This window comes from Ruditapes philippinarum, unplaced genomic scaffold (assembly GCF_026571515.1).
Source record: "Ruditapes philippinarum isolate M1 unplaced genomic scaffold, ASM2657151v2 ctg7199_1_1_1_1, whole genome shotgun sequence".
NCBI lineage: Eukaryota > Metazoa > Mollusca > Bivalvia > Venerida > Veneridae > Ruditapes > Ruditapes philippinarum.
The window spans coordinates 26,489-37,500 of record NW_026860612.1 but is presented as its reverse complement, the minus strand read 5'-3'; the positions used below and the strand labels follow the sequence as shown (position 1 = coordinate 37,500).

Genomic DNA, 11,012 nt, shown 5'->3' with positions numbered 1-11,012 from the left:
GCCCTGTGACCTACATATGCAACAGACCGGAACCATTTGAACAACTTTGAAAGGGGACCACCCAAGGATCATTTCTGCAAAGTTTGGTTGATGTGCAGTCATTGGTTTCAGAGGAGATGTTGTTTATGTGAAAAGTTGACGACGCACGACGACGGACGACGGACACAGGGCGATCACAATAGCTCACCCTGAGCATTGCTCAGTCGAGCTAATAAGACATAAAAACAAACCTCGAAAGAATAGTACAGTGTTATACCCTTAACCTGCTGATGGCAGCTGAATTTACTTATTCCATCAGTTCTGGCCAAGATCAGCCAGCACATCTGTGCAATCTGATCATGGTCTGCACTGTTTGCTATTAGGTAAGTACATATTTTGAAACTTTCCCTAAAAATTATGAAATGTATTGTCCAGAAAGAAGAATTAGAATGACAAAGTCCATTTATCATATTTATCATGGAAAACATAAAAGATTGAAAGAAATGGGAGAAATTACCATTGTCAGGTTTTTCTGTATCATCTCCATCGCTGCTTTCATCACTTACAACATACGTTGACATTAGATTACCGAGAGCACCTGCAGCTGTAACATCAGGTACGGTTGAAGATGTACTTCCTGTTACTTTCTTAACTGACTTATTGTTGTCATCTTCATCTGAATCACTTGAATCAGAATCTGGTGAAACAAAGAATGTCAAAAAGTGTCAATATTACAACAAAATAAATATAAATAAAGTTTAGCCTCAGAAGAAACATATTTGAAGTCATACTCAAATGAAAGTCAACTTATAACAGCATGCCAGACTAAAAACAAAGAAGAACCTTTTCAAAGTTCATAATCAGAACATGTGAACTTAAAACAGAATACTTTCAATAATTAATGATGAGGTATATACTCTTTGTAGTTAAGTTGCACATAAAATGTTATCCAAGTGAAACACCAAAAGCAAAGATGAAAAGGCTGGCCCACTATTTACTATTCTTCATATGTCAAGCTTCAAAATGTACACCTTTCAAACAAAATTAAATATTATTGGATGCTTGTTTAACAAAATTGATACTAGAGTAGAAACTACATCTTTGACCTGTACTAGAGTACATCTATGACTTATATATAAGCCAGTTGTGGTATTCACACTTACCTGAGCTATCTGCAGCAAAGAACATACTTAATGACTCTGCAGCTTCCCTCATCACATTATCTTCACTAGTACCCTCCTTAGCTTGTTTATTTACAGTACACCCATCTGCGTCTGGATCTGCAAACATAACACACGCTCATGTTTGAACCCTATTACAAAGATTTACAGTTAAGAAAGCAAAGATTCTGTAACTCTGCATTGCTGTTTTAATATAAAACATGAATAGTAGAAATCCGCAAAACCAGATTTAACTGAACCAAATCCTCAGTAAAGCGGACAATTTTCAGGGTTCCGAATTTTTCAATTCTATTTTCATTGTATAAATTCAAAATTCTCACAGAACTGGGAACTCAGTATCAGGATACTTGCAGACAACTTTCAAAACTGGATATGCATGCATCAGTATTTGTCAGTGATTGTTACTTCACTGTACCCAATTAAGTAATTATCCTAATATATTGACAATTTTCCTTAATCACCATTATACAAGTTATATGTCATTTGACTGTAAAAAAATATCTCATTTATTTATGTAATCATATCTTATGTCCTCACAAGTGAACTAAGTGATTTAAAAACCTGTGGAGACCATAATTATGTAAAACCATCAATATAAAATTTGCAGTTCTAGTGCTTGCAAACACCAGTCCTGTAAAATGTTGGATTTTCATAATCAGAAGAAGTGAAAACTCTACAATCCATCTAAAGTTATAAGAAATATAAGGTCATATTTTGTATGATTCAAAGCCAGAGTGAACACTAAAGCATGTCTGCTGTTGACAAAGGCATAACAAAACTCAATTTCTACAATGAAGTTTAAGAAAAACCAAAAACCACTACCATTAAGTTTTCTTTTCATATCATTTTGCTGGTTACCATCTGCTCTATTGTTACCTCTGCCAGGCCCTCTATCACGACCACGCCCCCTGCCACGCCCTCTTTTATTATCCTCTCTCCTGTGCATTTTTCTGCATTATACAAAATAATTTATTGTACCAGATATACATTTTCAGAATAGTAGGAAATAAATGTTTTATAGTGTGATGGAGAATAATTATAAAACATTTATGATAAAAGGGGGAAATAAAATTTTATAATCATGAAACAATTAAATTTGACTCAAGCTGTTCATGTTAATAAATATCTACTGTAAAACATTTTTCATCATAAAAAATATGGAGTGGAGGCAAAAGGTTTAAGTGGGGGATGGGTCTTTTTTCTGTAAATTTTCTGTTTTTCTGTTTAAAAACAAAAACCAACATAATAATGAAAAATAAAAGTTCACTTCTTACAAATAAACATGAAAGGTAATGTTCAGCAAAATCTGTAGGTCTCAAATTTGCAAGAAGGTTATTTGAACCACTGCATTAACCAAGCCAGGCAATACATTCATTTTAATGTTAACAATACATAATATATCTCGTAATCTAAAATACAAATCAATTTTTATATTTATGTTAAATAACAGTTAAGCAAATAAATGATTTCTTACCCAAAATATTTCTCCTCAATAACTTCCCCTCTGGCTATACGTTCTGCTAGTATGGCTTTCTTCTTTTCAATATTTTCTGCAGTTGGGAAATTCCTGCCAAGACAGACATTGAATGGATATATTTACAAGCATAATGTAAAATTTGTATCCAATTATATGCCTTTGCCTGTGTTATGTAATTTTTTCATTTACACAATTATTTACTTTACAGCTGTAGAAACAAAATGTTACAGAATAACTCCGAGTTATTTCCCTCTTGTTAAAAACGCCAATATATCATTATCTTATATTATTATACATTATATATCATTCTACATTATATATCATTTCTTCTATCTTATTATACATTATATATCACTATCATAGATCATTCTACATTATATATCACTACTTCTATCTTATTATATATAATATATATCTATCTTATATCATTATACAATATACATGATAATTTTTATCATTTTACAAAGTACATACTTCTTCCTCTCGTCGATCCATTTTTGTATATCTTCCTGTGACTCCAGGGACCATATCTTCTTTGCCAACCCAGTGTTATGATGCTACAGTTCAAAATTAAAATTTAATGCAAATAGAAAATTCAAACAAATGTATACATTCACTTTATAAATGTAAATATAATACTGTCCGTTATTTACTGTCTGCTATTTTCCACCTTTTAACAATTGCACAACCATAACAACCATAACAAAACATATAGGCATTTTTTTTCTTTGGTTTTTAACCTCAAGAAATAAAAGCCAGGATTAGGTAGAATATCAATTCTATTGTAAACATGAAAATTAATTCCAATATTATTAGAGTTTGATAAAATTATCAAAATTCATGTCCATAAATCTTGAGCATTAAAACTATATACAAATACTAGTCCAGAGGTAGACCGGCTTACCAGTTTTATATGTAACTGTACCAGCTTTCCCGCAGCAACATACGTACAGCCTTCTTTTGGACACTATAATAAAGAGGAAACAATGGAACATATACATTTCCTCAACAGAAAAATATTGGGGATACATCAATATCGTCTCTATTGACAACAGCTCTAAAATTTAGTATGCAATTTGGCGATAATTCACAGTAAATACATTCAAATGTGGAAACTAATACTTTTGGGAAAATAATGGCTATGCAAACTGATAAAGTAAAAGAAAGCAAATGAATGTGCTCTAGTTAATGCAAGATCCAATCATAACAAAACTGTAATCACAAATTTCTCCAAATTTTAATTTGATGTACAAAATTCACAATTTCAATGGTATAGGTCATGCTCTCAAATTACTGATTAAAACTAGTGATGTTCCAATTGTCGCAAGTCGTCGATAATGAGTTACTGTTATGTAAAGCGATTCTGGCGGTAATTTTCTTTTAGGAACACCTCGCCAATTGCAAAAAAATCATCTCAGAGACAATTTGGAGTTAAACAAGATCAATATGTGATGTAAACAATAGTAATTTAATGTGATGTGAATGTTATTATTTGACATCCATTGAAAAATAAAATCTATTTCGTAAAATTAGGACAATTTAAGGTTAAAACTGTGTTGAAAAGTGCTAAATGAAGTTCTTGTTACTGAATATAATCAACTGCCTTTGGAAGAAATGTTACTTCCCTATTTCTTTTAAACGCGACTTTATTCGAAAAGTTATCGATTATGTCCCATCTGATTGAACCGATGATCGATTGTGACAAATTTCATTTGATTTCCATCACTAATTAAAACAGTGGCTGAATGAAGATGTGTAAACAATATTGATGGCAGACTCACCTTTTGATGTTGATCTAAATGAAGTTTATACTTGTCCTCATCTTTATATCCCCTGTCACACGAGTCACAATAAAATCTGTTGTTCTCAGGTAAATCCCTTTTATCTACCTTCTGAAAACAAAAAATATTTAATTTACATTTTTTGTAAAGACATATATCTATTCTAGATTGATTGTAAATTTGTAATAAAAGCCTAGGAGCTGATTTAAGTCACATTTGAATTCACTTTGTAGTATTGTTGTGAAGTGAATTCCTAAACATATCTTAACTCTGTCAACACTAAATATCTCAAATGAACTATTCTCCTTTTTATCAATATTGACAAAACCATACATAATTGCCAGAGAAAATTTATAAATAAACAATGACTGTCTAGCAAACAATGCAGACCAAGGTCAGACAGCATAGATATGTCAGCTGTCTTGGTGTGCAGTGGATGCATACATGGAAACAGTTCCTGCCTGGGATTAAGCAAATGGTCTTAACTGAAATTGTAAACCTATAATTTCTTCAGGAGGACCCAGTACAGGAAACAGACTCCAATAAGCATAAAGGTTCCATCATACACCTCTTCACGAATCTGTACTTCAAAGTCGAGCTGTCATTCACTGTGATTCAGTGCAAACTGCAAAGCATATCAATGATATATTGATTTGTGTAATTTGAATGTTACCTTTTTGTCACCTTGGTGTCTTCCTTTTTGGAATCGTGGCCTCTGTTGTTGGTTCCCTGGTGCTCTAAAGAAGTTCTGGAGGGTGGTTCCAGCCATTGGTCGGTTTGGAGGTCTATTGAACATTTGCCCTGGGTGCTGATTGGGTCTTGGACCCTGAATATTTTTGTTGCTGATGATAAGGTCCCTGAAACTGACTTTGATTACCATGAAAAGGCTGGTTGTTTTGGAACCTTGGTTGTCCATGTGACATTCCAGGTGACATCCCTTGCTGTTGAAGCCCCATTCTAGGATTTTGCACATCCATTCCTTGACGTGGAGATCCCATGTGTTGGTTAAATCCCCTTGGTTGAAAGTTTGGTCTCTGCAACAGCAAGGAAATATGCAGTGATTTTTCTTACTTGATTGGGAAGAGGCCTTAGCCTTTTGTTTTTGGGAAAATTTATCGCTAAAATTGCTAATTTGGGAAGTAAATAAGCAGGTTTAAGTTAAGATATTTGGGAAAACTGCATGATTTTGAAGAAAATTTCAATTGGGAAGAGGCCCTTTTTCGGAGTCTGTTAAATAAGCAGAAAAGTCACTGATATGAATGACCTATTTTTGGACAATATATACATGAATTATAATATGAACATTGCAAACTATGTATGAATATATTTTTCCGTTTAAAACTTTGGAACCAATCTGTAAAGCGCTTCACTCAACCAGTATGGCCAATATAGGCAAAAACAGATGCAATAACTATTAGACGGCGGGCTTGTCCGACATAAACAGTAACAAGACCGTAACGTCTTCTATATTGGACTAGATTAGCCACTGCTAATGCTTGTCTGTTGCAATTTAAACAAACATGCAATAAATAAAAATCTACCTGTCCTGGTGGCGATCCAAACCTGTTTATGTTTGGTCTTTGATGCTGATGGGGTGGGGGACCCCTTGTCATTGGCTGTGACCAGTTTTGAGCCTGAAACCCCCATGGGTTGTTTCGCTGCATGTGATTATTCGGCTGCATGATATATCTGCTTTAAAGAACAAGAAATCATAACAAAAGTAACTATTTATGCTTTATTTACCAAGAGTCGTGGGCATTTCTAAAAATAGACCAGTGACGTATGATGACGTCACAGGAACAAGCATGGAAATTACCAGAAAATGTTGAACTATTTGTATTTTGCACTGTCATGATCTTTAATGCATCTCTTAAGACTTATTTCCGATTATCTAGCTCATTTTATATAGGTACCATTTTGCATTCACATGCATTTTCCTTTTCCTTGAGTCGTGGCTAACATGTATGTCAACAGTAGTGTAAGAAAACATTGGTCAAATCTCAGTGAACTATTTCAAGTTACCTAACAAATTAATTAAACATCATTATATGACTAGAAACTTCTATCTTTAGCGATTTAGAGTCAGATTTGATTAATTTATTCGGTACTTAACAGTCCTCAATAAGATCTATAAAAGTTTGTAATGAAACTAAAATAAAAAATCAGAGGAACTTTCATTCTGCTTTAAAAATCTTTTATACATTAACAAAATTGTAGCAACAATTGCATTTGATATTTTAATAAAGAATGTGGTTTTCAAATGTTTCCTATTCCGTTAATTTTGCTTTATAAACAAACATAACTAGTTGCAAAAAGACGGAGATACAACAAATGATTTCCAAATTTTATTCAAGATGGATAATGGATCGATAATAGATATAATGATGCCGATGACCAAGTGTTAGTTTATATTTCAATTAATAGTTCAGTGAGACTTTCTGTTGGCCCAATTTTGGCGCGAAATTAAGTCGCACCTGTTCCAAACACCGGAAACCAGTAGGTTGTTGTTGTTGTTGTCAAAAAATGTAAACAAACCCTACAAATGGCCAAATTATTCGATTATTACAGTATTTACAACTTTTTAACAACAAATTATAAGAAATATTAACTTCTAAAATACATTTTTAACCATACAAAAAGTCATTTATGATTTTAACCAACCCACGACTCAAGGAAAACCCACGACTTAAGGAAAAGCAGCCATACTTGTCACTCTCAGAAGTAAATTTGATCATTGAATGTTTTTTACTAGTTCACATAAATTTACTCTGTTGAAAACATAAACCAATTCTTAACTATTTCAATATGATTCCCATGATGTTTGTTTGCGCATCTTAGTAATACATAATATTACCTAGATAACGCTTGTTTCAAGAAAATACTTGGAAAGGCTAACAACAATAAAAAATAAACATCGCGAAAACATATAACAAATTAACAAAACTAGGCAGCGAGAATAAAAAATAAAAATTCTCCTTCAGGGAAAAATCTGTCATAGTGTATGATTTTTATTTTGCTTTTATAGAAATAAACAATTATTCTTATACATAAAAAATAAGAAATTAAATTTACCATGCGATGTTAATATGCTGAGAGAGTAGCTCCCCTTTATCTTAGGTATGACACCACTATAAGTTTAAAGAAAGTAATTATATGTTTAAATAAATATTGAATTAATCATAAACATAAATGTCAATTAATATTTATATATATAAATATTTGTTTCATATATTATATATATGTCAAATATTTAAAAAAAAAGATATTGCAAAAACATGTGATCATTACGAAAATTGATTTAGGATAAGTGATTAAAGAGGGTCCTACTAAACACTGCTAAGGACTGCTAAGGACCGCTAAGGACTGCTAAGGAGCCACAAAGGACTACTAGGGAGGCACAAAGGACCTTAAAATACCTCTTAGGGCATTCTTATAATACATGGTAGTATGTTTAGTGAAAAAAAAATTATATTTTTAAGAAAAAATATTATTTTGGTGCAAATTTTATGAGTTGCCGGACCGCTAAGGACTGCTCAGATATACAAAGGACTGCTAGGGAGGCACAAAGGATCTTAAAATATCTCCTAGGGCATTCTTATAATACAAGGTATTATGTTTAGTGACAAAAAATGTATTATTTAAAGAAAAAATATCATTTTAGTGATAAAATTTATGTATTTGAAGAGTTGCCGGACCGCTAAGGACTGCTCAGGTGCACTAACAACTGCTAGGGAGGCACAAAGGGCCTTAAAATCCCTCCTAGAACATTCTTATAATATATGGTAGTAAGTTAATAGACAAAAATGTATTATTGTAAGAAAATAATAATTATTGTGATAGAATTTATGCTTTCGATGACGTGCAGGACCGGCTAAGGACTGCTCAGGTGCGTGGCGCAAAGGACTGCTAGGGAGGCACAAAATACCTTAAAATATTTCCTAGGGAGGCACAAAGGACCTTAAAATACCTGTTAGGGCATTCTTATAATACATGGTAGTATGTTTAGTGAAATAAAATGTATAATTTTAAGAAAAAATATCATTTTAGTGATAAAATTTATGTATTTGAAGAGTTGCCGGACCGCTAAGGACTGCTCAGGTGCACTAACAACTGCTAGGGAGGCACAAAGGGCCTTAAAATCCCTCCTAGAACATTCTTATAATATATGGTAGTAAGTTAATAGACAAAAATGTATTATTGTAAGAAAAAATATAATTTTTGTGATAGAAATTATGCTTTCGATGAGTTGCAGGACCGCTAAGGACTGCTCAGGTGTGCAAAGGACTGCTAGGGAGGCACAAAAGAACTTAAAATATTTCCTAGGGAGGCACAAAGGGCCTTAAAATAACCTGTTAGGGTATTCCTGTAATACATGGTAGTATGTTTAGTGACAAAAAAATGTATAATTTTAAGAAAAAATATAATTTTGGTGATAGAATTTATGCTTTCGATGAGTTTTGCAGGACCGCTAAGGACTGCTCAGGTGCGCAAAGGGCTGCTAAGGAGGCACAAAAGACCTTAAAATATTTCCTTAGGGAGGCACAAAGGACCTTTAAAATACCTGTTAGGGGCATTTTTATAATACATGGTAGTATGTTTAGTGAAAAAAAATGTATAATTTTAAGAAAAAAAAATAATATTTTTGGTGATAGAATTTATGCTTTCGATGAGTTGCCGGACCGCTAAGGACTGCTCAGGTGCCACTAACAAACTGCTAGGGAGGCACAAAGGACCTTAAAATCCCTCCTAGAACATTCTTATAATATATGGTAGTAAGTTAATAGACAAAAATGTATTATTGTAAGAAAAATATAATTTTAGTGATAGAATTTATGTTTTCGATGAGTTGCAAAACCGCTAAGGTGCACAAAGGACTGCTAGGGAGGCCACAAAAGACCTTAAAATATTTCCTAGGGAGGCACAAAGGACCTTAAAATACCTGTTAGGGCATTCCTATAATAACATGGTAGTATGTTTAGTGGCAAAAAAAATGTATAATTTTAAGAAAAAATATAATTTTGGTGATAGAATTTATGCTTTCGATGAGTTGCCGGACTGCTAGGGACTGCTCAGGTGCACTAACAACTGCTAGGGAGGCACAAAGGACCTTAAAATCCCTCCTAGAACATTCTTATAATATATGGTAGTAAGTTAATAGAAAAAAATGTATTATTGTAAGAAAAAATACAATTTTTGTGATAAAAATTATGCTTTCGATGAGTTGCAGGACCGCTAAGGTGCACAAAGGACTGCTAGGGAGGCACAAAAGAACTTAAAATATTTCCTAGGGAGGCATAAAGGGCCTAAAATACCTGTTAGGGCATTCCTATAATACATGGTAGTATGTTTAGTGACAAAAATGTATAATTTTAAGAAAAAATATAATTTTGGTGATAGAATTTATGCTTTCGATGAGTTGCAGGACCGCTAAGGACTGCTCATGTGCACTAACAACTGCTAGGGAGGCACAAAGGACCTTAAAATCCCTCCTAGAACATTCTTATAATATATGGTATTAAGTTAATAGACAAAAAATGTATTATTGTAAGAAAAAATATAATTTTAGTGATAGAATATATGTTTTCGATGAGTTGCAGGACCGCTAAGGTGCACAAAGGACTGCTAGGAGGCACAAAGGACCTTAAAAATATTTGCTACTGAGGCACAAAGGGCCTTAAAATACCTGTTTAGGGCATTCCTATAATACATGGTAGTATGTTTTAGTGGCAAAAAATGTATAATTTTAAGAAAAAATATAATTTTGGTGATAGAATTTATGCTTTCGATGAGTTGCCGGACCGCTAAGGACTGCTCAGGTGCACTTACAACTGCTAGGAAGCCACAAAGGACCTTAAAATCCCTCCTAGAACATTCTCATAATATACGGTAGTAAGTTAATAGACAAAAATGTATTATTGTAAGAAAAAATATAATTTTGGTGATAGAATTTATGCTTTCGATGAGTTGCCGGACCGCTAAGGACTGCTCAGGTGCACTTACAACTGCTAGGAAGCCAAAAGGACCTTAAATTACTTCCTAGGGGCATTATTATAATATATTGTAGTAAGTTAATAGATAAAAAATATATAATTTTAAGAAAAAATATAATTTTCCTGATAGAAATTATGCTTTCGATGAGTTGCAGGACCGCTAAGGACTGCTCAGGTGCGCAAAGGACTGCTAGGGAGGCACAAAAGAACTTAAAATATTTCCTAGGGATGCACAAAGGGCCTTAAAATACCTGTTAGGGCATTCCTATAATACATGGTAGTATGTTTAGTGTTAAAAAATGTATAATTTTAAGAAAAAATATAATTTTGGTGATAGAATTTATGCTTTCGATGAGTTGCCGGACCGCTAAGGACTGCTCAGGTGCACTTACAACTGTTAGGGAGGCACAAAGGACCTTAAAATCCCTCCTAGAACATTCTCATAATATACGGTAGTAAGTTAATAGACAAAAATGTATTATTGTAAGAAAAAATATAATTTTAGTGATAGAATTTATGCTTTCGATGAGTTGCAGGACTGCTAAGGACTGCTCAGGTGCGCAAAGGACTGCTAGGGAGGCACAAAAGACCTTAAAATATTTCC

At 33.2% G+C, this 11,012-nt stretch overlaps 2 protein-coding genes across 2 annotated transcripts in view; both read right to left on the bottom strand.

Annotated features, from left to right (window-relative positions):
- The window catches only part of LOC132712778 (FMR1-interacting protein NUFIP1-like), an 8,380-nt gene extending 3,193 nt beyond the window's left edge, over window positions 1–5,187 (bottom strand). The window contains exons 1-8 of the mRNA XM_060695217.1: window positions 5,092–5,187; window positions 4,419–4,529; window positions 3,542–3,604; window positions 3,112–3,194; window positions 2,635–2,727; window positions 1,983–2,110; window positions 1,143–1,259; window positions 497–676 (exon numbers count right to left, since the gene is read on the bottom strand). Coding sequence (XP_060551200.1) covers window positions 497–676; window positions 1,143–1,259; window positions 1,983–2,110; window positions 2,635–2,727; window positions 3,112–3,194; window positions 3,542–3,604; window positions 4,419–4,529; window positions 5,092–5,187 — 871 coding nt within the window. The remainder of the gene's footprint in view (window positions 1–496; window positions 677–1,142; window positions 1,260–1,982; window positions 2,111–2,634; window positions 2,728–3,111; window positions 3,195–3,541; window positions 3,605–4,418; window positions 4,530–5,091) is intronic.
- LOC132712780 (activating signal cointegrator 1 complex subunit 2 homolog) lies at window positions 5,185–6,140 on the bottom strand. The gene is made up of 2 exons (XM_060695219.1): window positions 5,960–6,140; window positions 5,185–5,452 (listed from the first exon to the last, which is right to left on the bottom strand). The coding sequence occupies exons 1-2, from the start codon at window positions 6,098–6,100 to the stop codon at window positions 5,204–5,206; spliced, it is 390 nt and encodes a 129-aa protein (XP_060551202.1). The 5' UTR covers window positions 6,101–6,140; the 3' UTR covers window positions 5,185–5,203.
- Window positions 6,141–11,012: the final 4,872 nt, after the last annotated feature.